Below are 25668 nucleotides of genomic sequence, written 5' to 3'. Positions count from 1 at the left end.
TACAGCTTTTCTGTTACTTGGTCAAAGTACAGCACATTACCGAAATCTGTCATACACACAACATAACTAGAAAGGCACTTTGTACATGAACTGTAAGAAGCTACACCAAGATACCCCTCTTCAATGTACTCAAACCCAATCTATTCCTGTTCCTTTCTACTCTATCACATTATGCTCATTCTTCTACACCAAACCCTGCTCATTCATCTTTTTTTTGTTGTCTCTGAACGTGCACCCTGCAAGCTTTCTGTTTGTTCTCCCTCGGCTGAGAAGAGCAAGAAAAGGAAACACAAGAAAGATAACTCTCTTCTGTCTTAACCTGTAATTCCAGAATGGAATTGCTGCCCCAATCTGGAGCATCCCAAGTGCCGACAGCATCTTTATCATGATTGAATGTGAAGCTCCGGATATGCATAACACAAACACAGATTTTTGACATACGTAAAACTGGGACAAATTTGGGCAAATTTTCATGAAGATTATGCAGAAAAATCCCTCCCACAAGTCCTTTATCAAAGTGAATGCCATTAGGAATTTCATAGACTAGCTTCCTTCTTTTCTCAAGAAAAAATTAACCAGAGCATTTTTAAATTCATGCAAAACAATGCTCTTTTCTAGTCTCAGTGTCAGAAAATGATAGAATTGTTTTGGCTGCACTATCTCAGCTCAGGATTGAAACCTGAAACAGACAATGTCATTCAAATGTTTAAAATTGGGAAGCTGAACAAGCTGTTAAAAATAGGGCTGTCATCAAAAATAACAAAAATTTAACTCATCCTAATAAGTATAAGGCAAACAATAAAAAGTAGTGTCATCAGCCCTAAGTTAGTTGGAATATATATTTGTATTTTAGAGAAAACAAGACTGTACCAGCTAATTACATAATTACCCTGAAATCTAATATTTGGAGAGGAAGTAACTAGCAAACTGAAAGTAATAAAACAGGGAAGGATTAAAAAAGTCTAATATCCTACTTACACTGCTACCTGTTTGCCTGAGAACAAAACTACAACTGGAGCCAGTGATCAGACAGGTAACACAAAGCTGTGCTTTGACTTTGCATTACATGGACGTAGTTATTATATAAGTGACAGTAAAGATGACATTTTAAAATACAACATTAATTTTTAGAAACTATTTTGTGCTAATTAGTCCTGTTTCCATGGGAATGTAAGGGAAAAAGATTGCTGGTAGCCAGTAGCTGACTGTGAAGATTGTCACTGCTATGTGATGCCTACCAAAAATTTAAGTTGACAGTTTAAAAAAAAAAAACACAAAACCCAAAATCTCAAATTCCTCTGGAGCAGAGAGATACTTTTGAAAACCACTACAGGATTTTATCCACATTGCATAACAAAATTAAAACATGATGCAGTACACATATGTGTGCACAAGTGTGTGTGTGCACGTATGTATATGAGTGGTCATCATGATTTCAAGGAAAGAAAGATTTTTGTGTACAAATAATATTGCCACACAAGTTTGAGATATGTAAAGGCCAAAAGGTAAGTTATTTTAGTCATCCTGAATAAATGCATATTAAATATATGCATTCTGCAGATCAATTATGATATCTTCTACTTATACTATTGTATCTTATTTTTGTATGCTATTCTAGCCATCATCAACTCAGTGACAGAAAAAAACCTGCTATTTTTAACCTACCTACAGTAAATCTGGTATAGTTAAGACACAGTCTATTTTGTCATAACCTGCCACAACTATAATTGGATACGACGCATCAGTAGGAATCTCATAATCCCACCTGTTCAACAGGCATAGCAAATATTTCTACCCTTCTCAACTTCTACATTTATACACCTTGCATCTGTCTCTAATTTAGAAGCAAATTAAGTAAGTTCAAGGCTTTAATTCTTAAATTTCTTTGATTTCGAACCTCAGCTGGATAAAGTAAAAAAGATTTTAATACTGGATGTTTATTTTTAGTCCATTCTGAAAATAAAAGATTAAGACTATGCTGCCTCAACGTAACTACACATTAAACTATATACCGCATCTTTCATTGAACAATCTCTAGCTATAATTAACTATATCTCATAACACTGCACAAGAGGAAAGGTTCAACGAAATGAAACATAGCAGAGAACTTTAGAATGATTTGGATATAAACCTGGATGATATTAATTTTGTGTTAGAATGTCCTCTCAACATGTTGTGTAAACAAAAACTACACTGAAAGGAGACAAAAAACCTGTGAAGACAAGTGCTCGGAAAGTTGGCTGTGCAAGACGGACAGGCTGCCTCCATGAGTAGCACCATGAGATAATGTTTTTTAGAAGATTTTATACTGCTTTTTTTTTTTCCTGAAAGACAGTGACTTTCACTGGCCAGAAGGTATTCCTTTTAAATCCTAGCCCATGAGAGGTTTTTACACATCCCTCCCTTACTGAACTCATGTTCTGGCTTTACTATTCTGCATCTTAAGCCTCTTGCCGCCTTCTTCTTGTGGTTAAAACTAGGATCTAGCAGTAAAAACGGAGGCAGTAGTTCTTCAGAAGAAACATTACCCACAAATTATTTAAAGACACTCTGCCTTATAATGCATATTCATTCCAATTTAGCAACTTCTTCCTTTGCCTACTATTTTTTCTCTTGGATCAACAAAGGACAGAACTAAGACAAAAAAGGGCAGATAGCCTCCATACTTTCAGCTCATCTCTCCAGGACTCCAGGAAAGCAACTGCATGGAAAAGCCTGATCACACTCAGAACCTGAGATAGGTGGTCATTTAGTTATTCTCTAGAGTGAGTCCATGAACAGGGCACTAACCCCAGAAATGCTCTGAGGGTGTACAAATCACACATGCTACATGGGATCTTCAGAGCTATTAAACTTCATATTTTCTATTATTAGTGAGCATGTACAGAGATTTTTAAAAGAGAAAGGAGTCACTCAAAGCTTTGATGAATTTTCACAAAAATAGTAAAAGGAATATTCCTGACAGCAGAGTAGCCACTCTGCTAAAGGTCAAGTTTCTCTTTAAAAGGAATAGTTTCTCTATTAAAAAAAAAAATTAAAAAAGAATTTAAAAGTTGTTAAACAAATTAACATGAGCAAAACATATTTTGCTCTAAATTAATTCCTCCAAAAAGCTGAAAAACTTCCACAAAATTATTCAGCCTAAAACAGACATCCACTAGGCAAAATATCTGCTCATCTACTTTAAAAAAGAATGTAAGTTGTAGAAAACAACAACTTCTGCTTTAACGATAAGCAATCTGTATATACATAAATATGAAACTAAGGTGGATTAAAACAAGATGCATAATTCGCATAACTCATATAGCTGAATACATTTAGTCAGAAAGCCTATCAGGCATGGAAGATTCATTCATTTTCTTTACTTACTTGGCTGCTTCTTCATTAAGGATCTTTAAATAATGTTTTACTGGAGAGAGAAGATCTGGGACTTCCAACAGTGCATTTTGTAACAGAGGAGTTTTCACATGAGAATGTATGACTGGAACAAGAGCTTGGATTTCCAAATCCAGACGAGACAGGGTGCTGACGATCAAGAAGAACTCTTGGGTTGAGCACTGAGAAGGGAAGTAATGTCTAAATCATTATAATGTATTATATTTTACTTAAATTCCACAAGTTTTTTTGCTTTTTGAAAACGAGACAAAATATAGTTAAAATGTATGGACTGTAACACAGCTGCATAATCGTATCACATTCACAAGCTTAATAAAGCATATTAATTTTTTTAACCATTGTTATTAGGAATCAGTTAAGAGTTGATCTCCATTATTCCTGTTGCTGGATGGAGATGTGTAACACAAATACAGTAGACCAAAAAGCAGAAAAATGGCCTAATAACAGCAAAAAAGCAGATTGAGTAATTTTTATGTGCCACAACTTGTCCATATGGACTTGTGCATCTGTGTGCTGTTCTCTGAATCCCCAGGCTGCTGTTTCGGCAAGAGAGGGTTTGGAAAGACAAGGTCAGGCACAGAGAGGGAGAGTCTTGGAATAAGAACACAGGAGGAAAAAAAAAAAAAAGAAAACAAACCCCACACAGAAAGATAAAACCAGCAGGTTTTATGTGACAAGAAGACTAAGGAGAACACACTAACCCAGTCTTTGTCTTTCATCTTCTCCTCACTACAGAGTTACAAAAGAGATCCATCTATCTCTTTCAGGCAGCTAGCCAGGGTATTACTGGAAGGGAATCTCCCAGACTGGAGCCAACAGCACGCAGCACTTCTAGAGCTCGCTTCATGATATCCAGAGTAGGAGCAGATCGGCTCCTTTAAAGCAGCTTCTCACCAAAAGCAGTGACTTGTCAAAGAGAAACTCTTCTCTCTTTCTTTTTTAACCATTAATATGACTTTTGATGCAGCTCAACTATTTTGCTGTTAAGATTCTAGATGCTCTTCAGCATCAGCACAGTTTGTTACCTATAATTCATTTTCAAGAATTGGTGGTCAGGGTCAGGATTTTGCAAGCGCTTAACAACTCTATTAAAACAATTCACCTCCTGCCACACTCCTAATCCCCCCCACTCAGTTGTCCCATTCAGCTCTCAGTTACCTAAGGTACTCAAGCCCTACCTATAAATTAGGTAACAGGGATTCTGAAATGGTCTTTACACAAGTAAATTTGCTTTGTGCTACATTATATTTGCATACCAAATGGAAACCTAGTCCTGTGAAACATTTAATGCCTTCAAACTCTGCTGAATTCAGTGGCATTCCAGGACATTTCTATTTCAGAAGGTACAAAAAAAAAAAAAAAAGAAAAGATGTCCATAAATAATTACGATGGTACTTTTTCATATTTTACTAATATGCAGAAACATTCCTTCTTCAATCTTCTGAACTTCTCACATCCATCAACTGACAAAACTGAAAAAATCAGTTTATTGTCCTCACCTGAGGATACAAGGAAGAGGGCAGGACACACTGAATGCTTCTACTATAATATTCTTTGTATGCCACTTTATTGCATCCTTGTCCTCCTACATTTTTTCTCTCCCCTACCCTGGCAACACACAATCTAGAATTAATTTCTGGTCAGTATTTTGTTGTCATCAGCACAACACCGACCACAAAACACGTTGGCTTTGGTGAACTGCTATTTCATAAAACACATCTACATTTTCGTTTTGTCATCCCTTCTCCTGCAATTTCTTCCCAGAGGTAAACTTTTGTTTCTCTTTCCTTCTCATACCCCTATGCAATACCTAAGACAACTCTCTCATCTATGACACTGTAATTATTTCTCCCAAATAACTTCTGTATCCCAACACAGGAGCAAGTATTAACAAAACTGCTAGGCTCAAAATGAACATTTTTTCTCCCTCCCCACATATGTAAACCCTAAAAAAATAAGTTTGTTCTGCAATGCCTACCACCCCTTCAGAACACGAAGATTGTCTAAATGCAACTTTCTGAAAACTACAAAAAATACAGGTACAGCCTTAGCCGTCTTCTCATTAAATACATGTCACTACTGTGATCAGTGATGGAAGAATGGTCTCCGTGCCGTATAAACACAGAACAAAGATACATATAAACTTGCAGCCTTGGCAATCTACTACGGACACTGGAAGTTTCAAGTGACTGGCAACGAGGAGGCTAGAAATAAAGGAATTTATACAGTTAATTGCCGTGTTCACTGATTTGCTCTATGCTAAAGGCTACATTAAATAAAAAGTAAAGTAAAATCATTCCTGGCCATTTAAAATGCATTCAGTCACATGAGTAAGTAAACGTAACTGAAGTTGTCATAAAGCCAGTATCTGTTAGATGGTCTCCAATTAATCCGAAGCATGGCTGTGTGCTGAAGAACTGGACTTGTCACACCTAACAGGCAAGGTTGGTAGATACTTGGCTAAAGGCATATGCAATTTAACCCTGACATTTCATGGCAGTCAGGAAGACCAGAGAAACATTCTGAATGTTTCTGGAAACTAAGTTCATCTTTGTTTCAGATCCATGCAAATGAAGCACAGAAGAGACCCGTTAGGTGGTTTCCCTGCAATTGATCGATTTTTCTGCACAAGTTTTCTTTTTGTCTGCTCTCAGGCCCTTGTATTCCAAGAAACAATGTGCTTACTACTTCCTTTCAGAAATTAATTCCTAAAGCAGTAAGTATCATCATGTAAAAGTTTTATCCGATAGCCTAAATTTCCCTTCCATTAAATTAATCCCAATATCTCTAGTTTTACTGTTTTGTATTACCCTAACTCAACTCCCTCTTTGCTGTTAACACCCTTCAAATATCTCTAAACCTTCTGTTCTCCTTTAATCATCAATTTAACCAAACTACAGTCTTTTAATCTTTCTTCATAAACAATCCATTATTCAGCCTTATGAAAACGCTGGTTCCCCCCTGCACTTGCTGCAATTTATCAACATCTTTCTGATAATCTGGAACTTACTTATTCTATCTTGTAAAAGCTCTGACAACAAGATAAAACAAAATAATAAAGCGTTAAACCTGTCAATGGCATTTGAAGTCAAAGCACAAAGGAGAGGTCTGAAAGACTAATCAAATGATAAATCCAGGCTTGGACTCAAAGTCAAAGTAAAATACAGTATGACTGAATGCATCATCAGCATCAACCTTGATGCAGATAAAGGATAAAATTCTTCAAGACTTCCCTTGACTACAAAATGTATTCAAGGAGGCAAAGGCTGAAGCCCTGTCATGCAAAATTGCAAAGCAGGTCCCTGACAGACAGCATTAAGTGATTCACTGGAGAACAATGTCCAGAAAAGAAGAATGAGCAAATATGGACAGTAAGAAATAGACTAACTGAACAGGTGGTGTTTGTGTGGGGATTTTGTTAAATTGTTTTTTTAAAAAAGAAACCAAATATGGACTAAATTAGTACTTTATCTATATGAGAGTGGGAAAAGATTTTAAGACTACATAAGAACACCTGTCTGAGGTGTTCTTCAGTAAGGGTGGTGAGGCTAGTGAAGGTGAGCCTTCACTAAGGGGAGGAAGTTATATTTCAAGGCGGTGTCATTTATAAATAAGAATCAGCAGGAAAAAAAAACAAAACAAAACAAAGTTGGTCATGTACAAAATACACAATAAACAACCCTGAAGGTTATAATCAGATTTCTCAAAGGATGCTTAATGAACACGCTGAAGCTTCTCACAGCAACTCTGATAGCCTACACACAGTAATAGTCACCTAATGACTTAAAATATATTTGATTCTACTGTGAGCTACAGTCTACAGTACCTCTGGAGAATGGGAAATTCAGGATGCTTCACTGCAAACAACTTTGTTAAACACAACACTCCCAAGACAGTGGGCGAACATACCCCTTTTGTGCTTACTTAGAGTATTACTGTTTCCCCTGGCTTGATTTTAGTAACACTTCAAGACTTTGCATATAAAATTTAATGGCTCTGCTGCAGAAATGATTTACTAGCAAACAGATAACTTGGAACAGATGCATAAAAATAACTCTGAAAAGCTGGGCGCCATTAAAGTGGGACTGATTCCATTTAAATCCTAAGTAACCTTACAAAAGACATATAACTGCGTTATAAATTAGAAGCTTTTAAAATACAGTAAAAATGGTTTACATAAAGCAGGATTAATAGTCTTGCATTCATGGAAGATTCTCACAAGCTTATTCAATGCTATTTTTGAAGTCTGACTTTGAAATGCTGTCAATGATAGCTACAGCTTGTCAGGCACCAGAAAAATAACCTCAGAGCTGACAGTGATGTCAAACAACAGTCTCAACCAGCAGTTTATCAAACTGTACTGAAAACGGTATAGCTGCCACTGAGAAGAACACAGGAAAGATACACAGCAGTATGCCAGGTCTAACACCCTTTCAACAAGAACACCGAGAGCAATTTAGCCTTGTTTGCATTAGTGATATTGTTTCCAACAGATCTAAAAGCGAGCCACAGAGACTCACAGCTGACAGCCATTGACCACTCCAAGTTAAAAGCATTTCAAATAAAAAGAAAACAGGAGTTGAAATGCAGCACATATTTATCACTCCTTTCAAACTTTTAATAGTTACCTTTAAAGTGTTAGTACAGTGAGCATACTATTTTTGGTTTAGGAAAAATGAGGTATTTCATTTTAAGGTTACTATGTCCCCTTGTTATGACACTGTTTATACTAATCAGCTTAAAAGGGAACAGTTTGCTCCAATCAGCATTTAGTATTGCAAATCTAAAAATATCTGTGATGCAAATTCTTTAAAAGATTAAAACTATAGTATATGCAAGATCTGCATACAGCTACCACAGAAGAAAAAAAGGGAAAAAAAATAAGGTATGTGTTAGGTGAAGTCAATAATATATTATGCTATGGGAAAAATTTAATTTAAACATTCTATACAAACAATAACTGATTTCCTGAGCATATAGAACAGTGATGATTTCATAAGAGAAAAAAATAATCAGACATACAACATCTTTCTCTGAATCTTCTGAAAATCACATCACCTTCAATGAAGTATCAAACACACCTTCCAGGGAAGGGCACATTTTCAGCACCATTCCGGTTGACAAGCTTATGTGAAAGATTTTCAACACCTAGCACCCAGCTGAGCAGCACCCTTCTCTGAGGAGTCTGAGCTCGAAGTATTCACTGGAAAACTGAAAGGCAAATCCCACAGGGAGGCTGTGGGCAGCTAAGTAGCAAATATCTCCCCTGTGGTAACTGCCTGCTTTATTTTGCAGAGGTGAGCAGCCTGGTAAATGGGTAGCAAAGTTTTACAGACTGATTCAGAACTGAACAGATTTTCCTAACTGCAGAAGTTTGTGAGGAACTCCAAACGAGGGAAAGCCTACAGCTGAAGTCAGGAACAGAACAAATTGAACTGACGTTTCACTACATGCCCCAGTAAGGTTTGATTATTGACCTCACTCCTCGTGTAGTTCAGTGAAACAGCTTCACTTTAATGCGTTCCGTAAATTCAAAGACCATTTGTTATGATGATTCCTGTCCACTTTGGTGACAGAGCTGTAGTCAAAAAATAACGTTTATTGAACAAAGGGTACAAATAAGATAAACATTTATGGATCAAGCCTGTATAAATATTTATCTTCTGGAACACACTGCATGAAACCAGGCAAGAAACCAACAAACATCATCAGGATGGCTCTGTAGGACACATTTCCAGAAGTACTGATGGCATCTTTACTCTGTACTGGTTTTTAGACCTACTCAAGGACAGGTCTCTGACTGCTCTCTTGCCATTCTGTGCGCTCCAATGCAAGTCGAAGCACTCATTGCTAACTCAGACAAAGAAAGTAGGATCCTGCCATTCATATTTCCCCTTGACCCAAGATGCAGACCACAGAAGCAAATACACATCGCCTAAATTTTGTTCTATTATTTGGTAGCTCTCTGCAGGGGCTAGAGGGCATGGCTGAACTGGTTATGGAAAACACTGAGCCAGTGCATTTTCCAGTGAGATCTAACTCCACATCATCTCCTGGCACTACTCTTGACAACTCCCTGTCTCCCAGCTTCTTTCAGGAACTGAGGAGAACAACCAGTCCTTGTATTACAGCCACTCTCCATAGCAACAGTAACATTGCTGTCATTTCCTTAACCATAGTCCTCTTCCAGGCTGGGGCAAACTTGGAGCTGGTAATATGACCTCGAAGGTAATAGCTAATTCCTACCAGAAGAACACTGTTCTAACTCCAGATTGCTCATATAGTACAGCAGTTGGTTTTGGTGATTTGGGTTTGGGGTAACGGGAACTTGTGGAGGGCCAGGTTAACAATTGCCAATTTGAATGATGCTACCAGATAAGAATCACTAGCAGACTTATTTAAAAACAAACAAACAAAAAACCAGTTAGATCATGAAAATATCCAGTGATGTTATTTACCAGAAGAGCTCCCAAAAGGATGCTGTGCCTTGCAAAGTCAGTTCCAAAACACATCACTGTTCTGCCTTCATTTTTTTTCTGTCTCCTCTGGAGGTTACTGGTGCAAAGTGCATTGCACAACAAAAGTTCTGCAGTGGCTGATCTGAATAAAAGATGTTTGGAATGACTGAGACAATCCAGCCACCTCTGTACACTACACAGTCTCTTTTTGTGAAACATACCTCCTCCAATACCAATGTCAATGAAGTTCAAAGGGCCTGAAGGATGAAATACTTTTCACATTCCCCTGTTTCTCCTGCAGTTGACACTGAATCAACAAGCCTGCATTAGAGCAGATTCCTTTGTTTAAGCCATCAATACACACCACTCAAGAGTTTTAGAACCCTCGATGGGAATGAAACTGCAGGGAACCTCATTTTGAGCATGTGGGAGATGGACATCTGGAATTAACAGAACTGGAAAGGCTCCTACTGGGAAATGAAATGGCAGCATTTACTGGAAATTCTTAAAAAAAAAAAACCCAAAAGTCAGTTACTCTGTGTTCTTGAATACGTATCTGCTTTGTAGGGACCTTTCTTCGGGCTCCATATTCACTGTCTGTCTAGACTGCTGAATCTGTTTCCCAGAGTCTGCTTTTGATTCTTTATTCAAAACAGACCCTGTCTTACAGTGACACTGTCATCTACTGAAAGTTCTGAAGATTTTTAGTGCTCTGGGCACCCTGCACAGCGTTCTGCAACGGATTACAAACTAGATTTTTACCAAGGGAAGCTAATACATCAAAAGAAAAGCGTGTGCTTGGAGCTTTCTCCCCGCCATTTACCCTTCTTAAGGATTCTACTACAGCACTTCTCTCCTGCAACTTCTTTCCAGCATCTGATTCACTAAACACATACCTTCATGCTACAGCAACTGTTCTTAAGACAAATGACACTGTAACCTCATTCCAAAAATCACATGAAAATCCAGGGCTTCTGAATGGCTCCACCTAAATGCTGGCTTTCAAGCTGAGAAGGCAAAGCAGCCTTAGAACAGGGACACCTGAAGAAACAGATACAGACCTGGGGGCGGGGGGGGAGACGAAAAGGAAGCACAGGACAGCAGTGTAGCAGTGCAGGATTTACCAGGAGGTTGTAAAATACAGATCTATCCCTACAAAGCTTATGACATATCACTCAACTTGAAATGAGTTAAACCATTAAAAAGTGAATTATCTAAATTCTGGACAGTTGTTTTGACAGAGTAATTGCATCACGTGGATATGGTACATTTCAGAGGACGGGAAAGTTGGTGCACGCTCCCTCTTTTCATAACCTTCATTATGGCTGGTCCTCTGTACCTATTCATCAAAATATGCATGTCTTTCCATGTGACACTGCAACACACTAGGGCTTAAAAATTAACAAGAAATGAGTTTCAGATTTTCAGAGAAAGGAAACCTTTGTGCTGTACAAAGAAATTACGACTTTGCTATCCTTCTACCTACCTATTCTTTTACCTAAAACAAACTGTCAAAATCTCTAAATATAACAGTGAAATAAAAGAACATGAAGTGCTGCACAGGTGCTATTAGCACATTAATCTGCTTCAACTAAGAATTGCCAGTGTCTCATTACAAGTAATTCTTATTAAAATGTGCAAGTGAGATTCAAATTACAGAATTTATAAACAAATTAACGTTCATTTGAAAACAGCTAACTACAGTCAAGTGATTTCATTTATAAGTGTGATTTTAGATAAGCATACAGAATGCAATACTTTGTTTTGAAGTGAAATAATTTACGGCACAAGGACTTATTGCACCACCCCATTTCACTGAATCCAGCCACTAAATCATGAGTATCATAAATGTTTTTCGTGTTAGCATCAGCAAAACAGCGTATGTATTCTAGCATCCTACTCAGACATTTCTCCTATCAGCATATCACTGATGACAAATAAAATAACATCCTAACATAAAGCAAAAATCATTTTTATGAACTTGCATCCCTTTATTATGTCAGCCTCAGCCTTGCTAAGAAGAAAATATTTTTAAACAAACATACAAAAACTATGGAAGTACACTGAGACAGAATGATGCCATTTAGAAAATAATAAATGAGGGTAATCATGGGTATACCTTTTTGTGAAAAACACTGCAGAGGCCTCTCTCTAGATCTGGCAGCTTACAAAGAAGATTTCGAATCTGACCAAACACACTGGATTCTGACAGTAGAATTTCAGACACAGCATCAAGCCGGGCATTTATTTCACTGTAAAAGAATAATCATAAGATCATTGAATAAAACTTGTGCTTCTCTGAGACGAAGGCATATAGCTAGTGAACTTTTTCCTCTGGTTTGTTTTAGTTTTGTTGCCTTGTTTTTTTTAAACTTTGACCAAGGCCACATTCTCACAAGCATTAAGAAGAATGCTTGAGAGAAGAAATAAGAAAAGCAGAGGAGGTTGAGCTTTCATTCAGGATGCAGGCAAGATCCTAGATAAAGCTCATTATCCTCTCTCTATGCTCAGAACAGCCAAATATACACTTCAGTCCTCATGGCTACATGTTCTTCTAGAGGTACATAATATAAGAAACAATCTTGACTATCCAACCCTAAATTTGCAGAGAAGTACCTGGAGGAGGGGCAGAGAGAGTTTACATTTGAACTCTATGTAGCATACTTTATTCTAACACAGTATTACTTGAATTAAAACCATGTTGGTTTTTGGCTTCCCACCGCCCCCCGCCAAAACTTGTAACATTACTCTCCATATTTCAGGACGGAAGTCAATTAAAGAGGAAACATTTTTTATGTGAAGAAACTATTCTATAGTTATTTGCACCTTTCTTAAAATCATAATCTTACAGCCACTGTCAGAAAAAAAGCTTTAAAACAGACAACCTATTGTCAAGGTTCACCTCAGTTTACACTGCTGCTAACGGCACAGCTACAGCTTCCAATACATCCATGAACCACCTGTAGATTGCAGAGTTAAGGTAAACTCAGTTTCTGCTTTTTGTGCAACAAAATTGCTTCAATACGGCTTTCTAGGAAAAGACTGAGATTAGGGGTACATGGGTGCATCCAAAACATACAGGTTAGGAGTTTTTCTTTGGGAGCTAGTGAACCAGAGCACCGTCAGTACACGCAGCCCAAAGGAAACAGAGCGAAAGGTATCGAGTTCACTGTAAGACAGCTGTGAAAGATGTGTCAAAGCTGAACAACACAGTTCCTCTGAATGCAGCTTTTCTGTGTTCAGGCTTTATCTCTGAGGTAACTGTGTGCCCTACAAAACAGCACACAGGTGAAAGCTGTGCTAAGATTTGCTGAGGTTTCACAACAAAAACATCTGCTCCAGATCGTATGCTTCCCCAAAGCACCCCACCAACGTGCCACTGGGCATGCTCGGCGGGTACCAGCGCACTGGAAGGCTTTACCTGGCATTTGGAAACTTTCTGGGAAGTAAGGCTGAATCTGAAACATGATGTTCCAAGAAACTTTAAAAGTCCTCAAGACATCCCAGTGCTTATTTTAAAATCCTTGTGTTTTCTCCTAGAATTACAACTGAGCCTCATCACAACATTCTCCCCCTGAAACAAGTTCAAAAATCCCCACACTACTACATGTGAGTCCGTCTACCCTTGCAGGTTAAGAAGAAAGCTCTCTTTTGATACCGACACTTCGTATGCCAGCTAAGTATGCAGAAGACAAACAGCCCAGCCTATGTCTGTTCTGACAGACCAGTGAGATGCTTAGAGCTCAGCCAGAACAGACTGACAAAATATAAGTATGCAGTCAAAACACAAAATTTTGGGGAAGATTGCCTGTCTTGCCCAAGGCTTTTATTGCAGAACTGTCATGGCACTGGCCACTGTGGCTGCTAACAAATACTATCCATGAGGAAATCAATGAAATTAGGAAGCTCCACAGGTTGCAGACATTACAACAGACTGGAAGTCAGAGGCCTCTGGCCCAGAAGACAGCTAAATCTAAGAGTCCTTGAAATTTTATTACATGGCATGTGAAAAGGAGAACATCATGACTGGATGTGCACTTGGATACACATAAATCTAACAGCATTTAAGTGCCAGGATTTTTTCAGTGACATAGTGCTTTATTCTAAAAGAGTAAACCCATCCTTTCATCTGTCACAAACGACATATTCATTCCCAGAGCAGCCTTACTGTACAACACCAGGATTCCCAGTGCCCCACCTGCCATCACCTGCCTGGAGCGCAGGTAGACGCACCCCTCCACAGCCACCGTACAAACCGGGGACAGACAGACTCTCTGCTGCCTTGGCCCCGGGGCATCTTGGGAACTCACTCTGTTACCCTTAACTGGACAGCAGACTCTCCAATCACTGCACAGGACCCCAAATATTCCACTGTCCTAAAAGATTGCTTCATCCCAGCCCTGAGGAAAACAGAAATGTCAGACTTTGTAAGCTCTGCTTAGCAGCCCTGTTGCAGGTCACAAGAATACCTTCTTCTTACTCATCACCATTCCACACCTCCAGCAACGCCAAATGCACAAAATTAAACATTTTTCCCATTCCTCTGGGCAGCCAGGCAACCTGCAAGCAACAGCAGCAGACAGCAGGTACCGTTAGTGCCACTGCTCAGACCTGTAAGGGCTGTTTTCAGCACAAAACACATCCAAGCTTTCAATCCGATCCTTAAGAGCCACAATCACGTATCTGGTGTAGACTGGCAGGGTTATTAAAAGTTATGCAACCACATAACCAAAGAGCAAGCTGTTGGCATCCTCACAGTGTATTCAAGACAGCAGAGATTTAAGCTTTGTACACTAATTAGTGAGGCACTCCATAAACTACAGCTGGATAACGGAAAGGAAATTGAGAAGTGTTGGTATCAGTGACAAAGTAATAAAATATCCCAAATCCAAAGCTTTGAAGCTAGCAAATGGTTACACTGAAATTCTGAAAGCTCAGTACCATCAGCCACAATTACATTTTCATGCAGAATTATTAAATTCATTGTACTTGAACACTCACCTGTGTTAACACTGAAGTGTTAAATTATAAACACATGTATCTTAAAGAAGAAAATAATCTGTATTTTTATTATAAAAAGCATGTGTAAGCAGCAGAATTCTGTTCCATAACACTGTCACTTAATTTAAACAGCATGATTGTATCTGTGTGCCCAATTGAAAACATACAGTAATATGTAAAATAGATGCAGATATTCAGAAAACTCCTCTCTTCAAAGCTTAATCTGCACTTTAATCATCCTCACATATGGCTATGTTACTGTAGCTCAGTAATCTAAAACTAAGCATCCATACAGTTTTTCTGCTTTAATCCCACAAATAAGAAAGGGCCAGGAAAATGGCATCCAGTATAAAATGACCCATTTTTTCTACCTCTGAACAAAACATAACGGGATTTCTATTTCAAAAGCCAGAAAATACCATGAAGAACTAGGTAAAACTACACATGTATGAGGACGGAAGGATAGGGAAGAGAAATTATAAAAACAGACAGACGATGAATTTCAAAGTATGCTTTTAAACTTTAAATATTTATACTTAAACTAATAAACATTTTGTTCAGCCCAAATACATTACACCGATCAGCTGTTAAACCCACCTCAAAAGAAATTTGTTCTGCACTGCACAGTTATTCAGCACATTTGATGTACTTGGGGGTTTCTAATCTCTGCATGGTCTTGAAAAAAATACCACCACTAGAACACTTGAATCTAACGTTATACAAAGAAGCTCAACAGCTTATGCTAAGAAACTGTCCCGCATTTCATAAACTGGCTACTACTTCATTCTCTGTTTAGGTGTGATATTAGCCTATTCTTTCCCATCTCTATAAAACATGTCAGCAATTTGAGCTCTATCCAATTTTCCAAACAATCTTCTGGGGCATAATATAACATAAGTCAGCTGACTAAAGGCAATTCGCTTACTTCTGTCATACTCTCCATCTAAGAAGAGCATCATTAATACAATAATAAAATCACTTTGCAATGTATTTAAATGTAACAAAATCTAACTGCAGAACTTTTTATTCCAGTCATTTAAAAGAACTACTTGAAATTAAATCATAAGATACTCCCTGGTATTATTCTGCTGCCAGATCTGTGAACAATACAGAAAATTAGCAAATACAAAAATATTTTAATCTTGAACTAAAAATTATTTTGACAAAGCAGAAGGATGTAGATATGAATGCACCGCACTGAATTAACATCTGAACATCCTAACAAATGGCACTGCTGGTTGCTTCTGCACTAACATCTGCTGATCCCTCACACAGTGAAGCAAATCTAACATTTTAGATGTGATAATATATCATTACCTTTAAAGCAGAGTGAAACTGATAACGTAATTGCTATATAAGAACCACAGAAAATTTTCAGTCATATAAGGTTTTATTTTTATACAATATAAATAAATACAAATTTATCTGAAATGTCTTATGATAAATGCACAAAGTATGAGCTCATTCATCATGGTAAGGACACAGCTCAAATACAGCGAATGTATAAAACTGAAATTCATTTTATTAAATCTGTTTAGAGACCACAGTGACCACAGTCACAAGAACTCGACACCTTAAAAAACATAGTAAAGAGTATGAAACAACAAACGTTGCTTTCCATGAATTATGTTACCTAGATCAAGGCCTAGCAGCCGCCTGCCTAACTACAGAATTTCAAAGAAAGAAAAGGTATTACTTAAACATTGGGAAAATGTAAGATATACATGGGTATCAGCTGTGTCTGGGGAAGCCTCTGAACTGCAAATTGCTGGAAGCTGGAAGAATGCTCTGGGGATGTAACATTACTCAGCTGCCCTGTTCCCACACTCTCCTCTGATACTGACTACTTTCAAACCCAGGACAAGGTGAACGCTACTCTGATTTCTGTTGGTTTACATTTTGTTTCACTTGTACATTTTGTTTTCCTGACCTGCCTTCAGAACACAGTTTACAAACAAAGCCTTTCTATGATTTGATCAAGTCAAAGGCCATGTCAATAGCACAGAGTGTTTCCTGCTTTAAACCACTCTTTCGTAACAAGTAATTAATGCCAACAAAACCCAAAGCCATGGTAGAATTACCACTATGCAATCAATAAACTGCATATGTCTTTTTAAAGAAGAGGCAAACAAAAAAAGGCAGTCTATCGCTGGCTTTTTTACTTGAGCGTCTATGTTAGAATCTGGCTAACTTTATGGATAAACCTTGAATTGTTAAATTGTGCTGTGACCACTGTAGTTTTATGCATTAGCAACAATGGAAAAGTACAAACAAGGGTAATTATACCCTAATTACCACAGTGAAATTTAAATGAAACTTAAAAAAAAAGTAACATCCTTCTGGATCTGCTGTTTTCCTATATGCAGGAGAAAGAGTAATTTATTCTCAAAACTGCTTGTTTCTCATACCCCTCTCCAGAGAGGTCCAATGTTCCCCTAAATAAACATGCAGCCATGAGAAGACAATATTCCTGAATGGATCTCAAATACCTAACAGCAATATACAAGTTCTATAAACTTTGTCCTCACATCTGTTAGAAGAATCTATAAAATATGCAAATGGTAATCAAACACTTTTGCTTATGTTCACACACAATGTATTTCAGCTATTTGTGCCAAAAAAGGGCACCATTAGCTACTTCAGACAACATGAATGAATGCCTGATTACTACATTTATAGAGAATTAGGCACAGCATTCAAATGGTACCGAAACACAGCTAGCAAAAATGAATGAATGTATGTGATGACACTGCAATCTTTTTCTTTACCACAACAATTTCGAGATCTTAGGCATATGCTGTAACCTGCATTTGTGCATTTTATATTGGCACTGATGCTATAAAATCTTTATTCTTGGGAGGAAAATTTAGCCTGTGAAATTCTGCTGTAGGGTGGATGGATGGATTTTATTCCTAAATCACTGCTGCAAAAGAAGATTCTAATCGAGCTCTGGATGATGATGCTATCAAATGGCAACCAGTTAAACTCTGAATTAAGATGGGTTTCTTTAAAGACCTTCAGGTAGTTTGTTTTACTGCACAGATCTCTTCATTATGGGAATAAGGACAAAGCCAAACTTGAAAGACTTTCCTTAGGACTGTATTTTGTGTATAGAAGTTTAAATAAACAGCACTCAATACATTCAAAACGAGAGGATTTAGAACAAGCCATTTTTATATTAAGAACGACATGTCATTGCTCACTTCGCTATAAAGGGACTCTCTTCTTCCCAGTTCTGCAGTACATGTCGTCCAAACAGAAGTCACGTTCCGTTAGTAATAGCAATGTACACTCTTTGTCTTCTTCAGTGGTAGATAAAGAACTGTCTGCAGTTCTGAATTTGCCAAAGCTACAGTCATTCTATGCTCTTGCAGGCAATGTATATTAAGACTAATAGAAATTATTAACACTTCCACTCAGCTTCAATAAAAGAACAATTTCATCCAGAACCAGAAGAAACAGGGCACAACAAAGGCTACTAGAATCACAAGAAAAAATGGAAATGCTGGTCTTGAGGGATAATTAAAAGTTTGGTTTGTCCAGCTTGTAAAGAAAAGGTTAAAATGTTTTTGATAACTCTCTAAATACACACATTTTTTTTCTCCTTCCTTGAGATTTAAACACCAGCTTTAACTAGAAAAAGATCAAATGAGTATAAATTGACTACAAATAAATGCAGGCAAGAAACTACACAGAGAGTTCCAACCATTAAAGTCCCACATTCATTTCTGGTAAACAGTGTGTCTTGGAGACAAGAACAGGAGCTACACAACAGTAAAGATTAAATACATTGACAGGCTGGGGTGAATCTGGGGCCAAAAAACTGAGCTCACCCTAATAGGGCTTTCAGTGTCTGATTTGCTGATGGACCCCTTGCGGCACCCAAAAAGATGCTTTGTTGCCATGTATTTGATCTGGTCTGGAATACTTTCTAACGAATTAAATCCATGCCTCTGGATTCCTACTAATAGCCTGGAGGAACTACGAGAGACTTCTCTGTCCCCAGCTTTCTTCCATGACCCCAGCACCAGAGATACCAGCAGGGTTCTGGACATGGCAGTGCACTGGGGGCACGGAGAAAACACTGAGCCTTGTGCTGGCTGTGCCTTGCCACCAGCTCGGAGTCCGCACAGAAAGCAGGGAGAGGGACCTCCGGCCTCCAGGTGGGGTGGGCATTGCTCACTTTTATCTCACAAGTTCTCTGTTACGGTAGAAGCCCAAAACGTTGATGAAACCTTTGAGCACCGCTCCCTTCCTGTGGCACACAACATTATTTAATTTTTTGCTTTACATTTACTCCAGTACATTACGCATATTCAGTGGCTTGCAGTACACCAGAACTGACAGGTGTATCCTCAAAACACAGATGTGAAGTTGTGTGTGTGGGCGAGAGTGTTGGTTTTTTTTATCCTATTTCAACACAAGCTGACAAGGGCGAAGCCGTGCTGGAAGTTGCACGACTTCTGAATTCTACGTCTAGGGCATTCTGCTCTCCATAATCTTATCATTAACCTCATTACATTGGCTTCTGCACATCATACACAGCATATTAGAAAACTGAGGGAGTCAACAGGATATTAAAGAAATACAGTTTAGATACTTGTGGACTACTCAGTCTGTTTAAGATACTTCAAACCACGAACACCCTCAAAAAACAGTAAGTATCACCCCAAAAAGAGAAAGCATTGTGCAAACTAATATATTCAAGTCATACACACAACAAACATTTTATTAACTTCCAGTTATCCGCCAATCACACTCCAGGTTTTTAAATTTTGCACTAGATACTTTTCTAACTCATAAACTAAACACTTGCAACAAAGGCAAACACCAGCATTTTCCAAGTTATTTTCCACTCAGATAGCAAAGTCTCTACCTTCTCCCTGGCTACAGTACTAGAAGTGACACTTCATGATGTCCACCTACTGATATTTAAAAGATATTCTACCTCTCCAAGAATAGACTAGGGAGGGGGGAATATGTCTTATGCAATGCTTTCTATACATATGGGCCACAGAGTTCTCTAGAGAGGAACAGAATTCTACATATATTCCCCTATAGCAGCTATAAATTGCTCAGTGCGGTATGTTACATCCATCATTTATCTCAAGCTCTACTTTAAGCACCTAGTCACAGCTTTATTAGCTTTACAGCCTGATCTAATATGGAAATAACAAATGTCCATATAATTGTGCTACTCATCCGTCTTTTTCAGTTTTTAACTCCTTGTTGAATTCTAGTCAACAGACAAGGAAGGTCTTTGTTTGATCTCAAGGAAACAATTTTTCCTACGAATTGTGCAAGAATCTACGGCTGAGCAAGGCACAGACACAGATTAATACTCAGTGAGGAAAAGGATGCAATATTTGTTCCACAGTTTTCTATTTTGTTAGGACTCCAGACTAGGCAGGCAGCACTGGTATAGCTTGGAGCCAGTGATAACGCTTCAGGGAACCCAGGAAAAAGAGATGCAAACTTGAGGGTGGGAGGGAGTAGCCATGGATATAACAGAGAGACAAGGAAACACATATTTTGCAGAGATGAGGCTTCAGATTGTCTATGTGCAGGGCAACAACTTTCTTGTAATTTCTTTTATACTACTGCCAAAGGACAACATATCCATAATATACAACAACAAAACAAGAAAGATGCAAACCAGATCCAGGTTTACTTAACCACGCCTATGTAAAGCTTATCTTTCTCCCCTCCCTGTAGCTATTCAAAAAGCAATGACTGTTTCACATCAACTTCAGAGGTTCTGAGATTAATTTTGCATTAGGAAATAAATTATTTTTAAATGTCACACACATATGAACACAGAAAGATCACATTGTGTTACAAAACTGTATCCTCAGTCCAGTTCTTAGCCTCTTTGCTGTTGAGTATGATAACATACACAGCTCTACTCCTCCTGCTGAAACTCCATTGCTGGACAGGGAAACAGCACATTTCATTCCGTCAAAAATGATCCAACCAACTCAGCTTTCTACTTCCTGTACTTTTAGTACCCTTACAGAAGTCAGGCAAGAAAGGAACTTACATTTCAAAGGCAAGATAGGCAAGGGAAGATAACGTTTCTGTAATCCACAGAGATGTAACTCCTACAAAAAACAATTACTTTCCTGATTCCTCCTCAAAAGCTCAGTCCTCAATGACTCATACAGTCTTATCTCATCATCTTTGTATACTTAGGGAAATAAGTGAGGACATTACACCTTCCTTGGTCAAGCCTTTCTTTTTTTTCCAAATTGCACCTGCTTAATGCTTAAAATCTTTTACTGTTAGTCTCTAAATGTATTACATGACTGATGATCTAATGGTTATCTACAAGTTTGTCCAAATGAGCCATCTGTACACATTCTACTTTCATTCAACCTACTGTGTAGTTTATCCTGTGGAAGTTTAGTCATCATCCCAAGTGATTTCCAACTATAAGGCATAAAGCAGTAATTACACCTTCTTACTTCTTGATACACCAGGGGAAGTGCACCTACCCACTGATTGGAAAAGACACAGTACAGAAATCTTAATTCCTCTGAAAACGTCACTCCAGGAGGCATCGGTGAATTACAATTACAGAATGTTCTCTAGGTGCATTTGTGTGCATTACTGGGAACAACACTGCCAAACGTCTGATGCACTAAGTATGTGAAATTACAACTTAAGAGTCAGAAAGGGAAAAATACATGGAAATAAAACAGCTTTTTTAGCTTCACCTGAAGACTATTGTAATCTCCAACCACAGAACTTCCTTCTACACCGAGAAAGAAGGTTGGAAAAGAGAAGTATCCATCTCTAAAAGTAGCGAAGAGCAGAGGAGAAAGAGAAGAAACCAAAACTGCAAACTTGTAAAGCTGGTTCTGCACTGAGACAAGGGAGAATTTAAACTAAATTTACTGGTTAAGAAAGAAGACCTGAAGTCCCCAGGCAAGCAATTTTCTATCTTCTGTGTCTGGACAAGAACTCTGTCTGTCTTACTGCTGAATGGTGTTTCACCTGCCGCATCACACATGTGACCATTAGGGAGCAAAGTGGTTAGAAGTACTCCTTTCCAGGTCCCCATCCTGAGTGCTGCCATCACACCAGACCAGAGCCTGTGCTCTGGCTCCCCCCACTGACAGCTTTACAAACAATTCCCAAAAGGTCATAAGGTGCCTCAAGTGCAGGAAAAGAAATAACAAATTTATTTATTTTTATTCCTGTAAAGTGGCCCAGAAATTCTATGTATATGCTTTTAAGGTGAACACCAGGCACATAATCAACTTCCATAAAGTCTAATACTATGTAGTATAGTTACATCAAAAGTCTTTCTGAAGTGAGCAAGATATGCAAAAGCTATTATCAGAAGAACTGAAAAACAAAACAAAACAAAACAAAACAAAAAAAACCCTACCGAAATCAACTTATTAAATCCCTACCAGAAACTGCAGCATGAAACAGCCTAACCAGTATGGCTCCTATAAATTATTAAAGTCTCTAATACTCTAAATTAATAAAATAGGGGGGAGGAAGAGTTTTGTGCTTTTCTTACACTACTAAGAACAGATCCTTACAAATGGCTAATAAGAAAATCAAGCAGCAGTGCTTCAGAAGTACAGTGATTTAACATATTAAAAATTGGTCAAGGAAAAAAAAATGCTTCTGTAGAAACACTTGTAAATTACCAACAAGACACTAAAAAGTTGGTATGCCTCACCATTAAAAACTGTTAAAAATTAATTAAAATTAAAACCGTTTAATATCTTTACAAAAGTAAAACAGAGGGAGAAAGTATTTTAGATAACCAAACCAAAGGAATTTCCTGTATGCTATAACTGAAGTAAACAAAACGACAACTGAGTAAGCTCTACATTGACAGTGCTCAGGGAATGCACGTTCAAAGGAACAGATCAAAAACCTTAAAAAGTGCAGGCAACAAACATTTATGGACTCAATAATGTTATTTACTGTATATTCAAATACAACACTCCAATAAAGCCCGTGAAGAGAAACTGCAGAGAAAAGATGAAGTCCATTTCAAGATAGATACAAGTGAAAGCAAGCATGGTATTATTACAAAATAAAGCATTTCTAAAGCATTAATAAATAAACTATAGCTCAAAATACAAGACTGACCAAACAATTACCACATTTCAGAACTAATAAAAAGAAATACTCTCATATGCAATACCTTGTATAGAGACACAACAGAAACATCCACAACTATTTTAGAATAATTTAAATAGTGTAAGAATGCAAATACTTGTGAAGCAAGAAAGACATTAAACTCATTGCAGGGAGGTTGGACTAGGTGACCTTTAAAAGGTCCCTTCCAACCCAAACTATTCTATGTTTTTATGTTCATAGCATCATAGAACGGTTAGGGTTGGAAGGGACGTTCAGAGGTCTTCTAGTCCAACCCCCCTGCAAGGAGCAGGGACATCGCCAACTAGGTCAGGAATAAAACATCCTCCAATAGCAGGTAATCCTCATCCATTGTTTGAAAAAGGATACTGAACTAGAATGGTACCCACTCTGATTTCTGCAGAGGAATTTCTAACTTGCTACAAACCAACTACTCTGAACTATTTAGATGTCCTGTGCCCAGAGTGGTTTAACTCTTTCAAACATATATATATATCATCTGCATCTTCTATCATAAAATTTCCTGTGTAAACTCTACTATAGATCTCAGGCCTTCAGGAAAAATAAATACATTGGGCAGGCTCCATATTCTAATTTTAAAATACAGATTTAGCCTAAGATAAAGAACTGTCTCACCTGGATTTCATGAGGGGCTGGGTTACCCATTTCTTCAATCTCCGACGTCCAAAGGAAGTTTTAGTATGATCCAAGACCCAGAGTAGACTTCCTTTTGTTTTCATATCAGTCTAAAATAATAAAAATAGCATCATTATTTTTACCTGAACAATCAATTATGTAGTTAAAGAATCTTCACCACACTACTTAAACATTCTGTTCAGGCTTTAAGATACGGCAGCTGCGCGTTCCTTTACGGATCAAACCAAAAATGCCTTACAAAAACCTTCAACGCTCATAAGATACTTAAGTATGGTTTTCCTTTGGCCAGAAGATCTTTTTAGAAAATGACTGGAATAAAATAAACAAGTTAAATTAAGTATGTGCATAAAGGTCTGCGCATAGCACAAAACTAAAACCAAAACCTACTGCAGTGCTATCACTTGACTGCAGTCTCTCAATAACTCAAACATTGGGAAAGTTCTTTGCTAGTCAAAGTGCAGTAAGGTTCCTAACTCCCATTAAAAGCCAGCACAGATTAACTTTGATTTATGCCTCTAAAAACCTAATTCTCCTTCAGTTTGATCCCATTTAGAATAATTTAAACCTTCTGGGTGAGAACTGCAAACTAATTTAGCTAACTTCATTGTGAACAATATGTCAAGCAGCTGTGAAAATCTCTGCCTTATTAAAAAAACATTTGTCCTTACCTGATTCTGTAAAATTTCAAGATTTTTCATTGTCGTTCCATTAATTGTCATGTATTCAGTTTCACTTGACAACCGTTTGAAATTGCTGGGGAGAGGAATTTCATGTGTTACATTTTAAATTTGGGCACAGACGTAACGGTGAAATACTGTTAAGTTTCTCAGATTAGAGAAGTAATTAGTTACACAAAATAAAAAAATCAAGTAAGAAATTCAAACAAGTAAAAGAACCGAACACTAATCACTTATTTTTGTTTACTACTTGGGAAAACAAGATTTATGACCCACTTCCCAGTTTCCTACAATGACTCTGACGAAGCTCAGAATAAAATCCAGCTCTCCTGTTATCTAACCCTGATCTACTAAACGGTTAAGAAAGTACCCCCTCTTCAGTCCATGAGGAGATTGAAAAAGTATGTGCTTCTGATAGTGTTCTGTTATGATCACTGTGGGATTAGGGGCAGGAATAGGACTAAGAATTAATACTTCAAGAATGGAAGTGACTTCTAACACAACTCATCATCAAAACAGCATACCAAAATACATATTCATATTTTTTTACTACTACTATAAATTTAAACAGGCTGTTAGTGCTATTATTTAGGAAATAAAAATAGAGTATATTTAAACTATTTTATTTTATTTTTAATATGAAATAATCATGAGCAAAATTAACTGACTTTTTGACACTCCCTAACAGAACAGGATGAGACCAACTCAAAGGTTGTGTTGGTTTAGAATCAATGTTAATAAAATAATTGCATTAGATGTGTAATCATATTAGATATGAAAATTATTTCAGTCTCAGACGTACACATGTGGTAGTCGGGACCATGAAGCAAAGTGCAAGGTCCTCACTAAATGCTTCTGACAAATCAAGTCATGATTGTCTAGGTTAATCATACTGCTGACTGCCCTTTGCACAAAATCTAGGACACACTATTGTCTTAGACTAAACAGAATGACTTGCTGGGTAGGATTTAAAACTGCTTTCTTGACTTTTCACAATTTTTTTTCCAGTGCATTCAATTTCAAACTCTCTGAGGAAGCACTCAAATGCTCAAACTTTTCTGTTAGGCACAAACAGCTGCATTATTGCTATATTAAAAACAAAAACAGCACTATAACTTTCAGAAACATGAAATATTCAGAGACTAATGCTATACATTTTTGTTGCATGCGGGTGTTTGGGCCCGCTAGCAAATTTTTTTCCTAAATAATGGGTCAAATTAGAAGTATTTTCCACAGAATGTAGGAAAAAATAACTTTTTTTTTTTTTTTAAAAGAAGTAGATTCAACTGAGTGTCCTCAAGAAGTTCAATAATAGTTTGGAAGTACAGCTGACTCAGAACTGTACTCACAATTAT

The 25668-nt window shown here is 37.6% G+C and overlaps 1 protein-coding gene across 3 annotated transcripts in view; it reads right to left on the bottom strand.

Annotated features, from left to right (window-relative positions):
* The window catches only part of MSH3 (mutS homolog 3), a 118128-nt gene that overhangs the window by 40980 nt on the left and 51480 nt on the right, over positions 1 to 25668 (bottom strand). For all 3 annotated transcript variants that reach the window (XM_086769898.1, XM_086769896.1, XM_086769897.1), the window contains 4 exons: positions 24305 to 24389; positions 23616 to 23725; positions 11974 to 12106; positions 3370 to 3557 (listed from right to left, as the gene is read on the bottom strand). In XM_086769898.1, coding sequence (XP_086626024.1) covers positions 3370 to 3557; positions 11974 to 12106; positions 23616 to 23725; positions 24305 to 24389 — 516 coding nt within the window. The remainder of the gene's footprint in view (positions 1 to 3369; positions 3558 to 11973; positions 12107 to 23615; positions 23726 to 24304; positions 24390 to 25668) is intronic.

The sequence above is a fragment of the Chlamydotis macqueenii genome, chromosome Z, assembly GCF_036417535.1.
Source record: "Chlamydotis macqueenii isolate bChlMac1 chromosome Z, bChlMac1.mat, whole genome shotgun sequence".
Taxonomy (NCBI): Eukaryota; Metazoa; Chordata; class Aves; order Otidiformes; family Otididae; genus Chlamydotis; species Chlamydotis macqueenii.
Note: the sequence above shows the minus strand (reverse complement) of the source record. Positions and strands in the feature narration are given on the sequence as shown.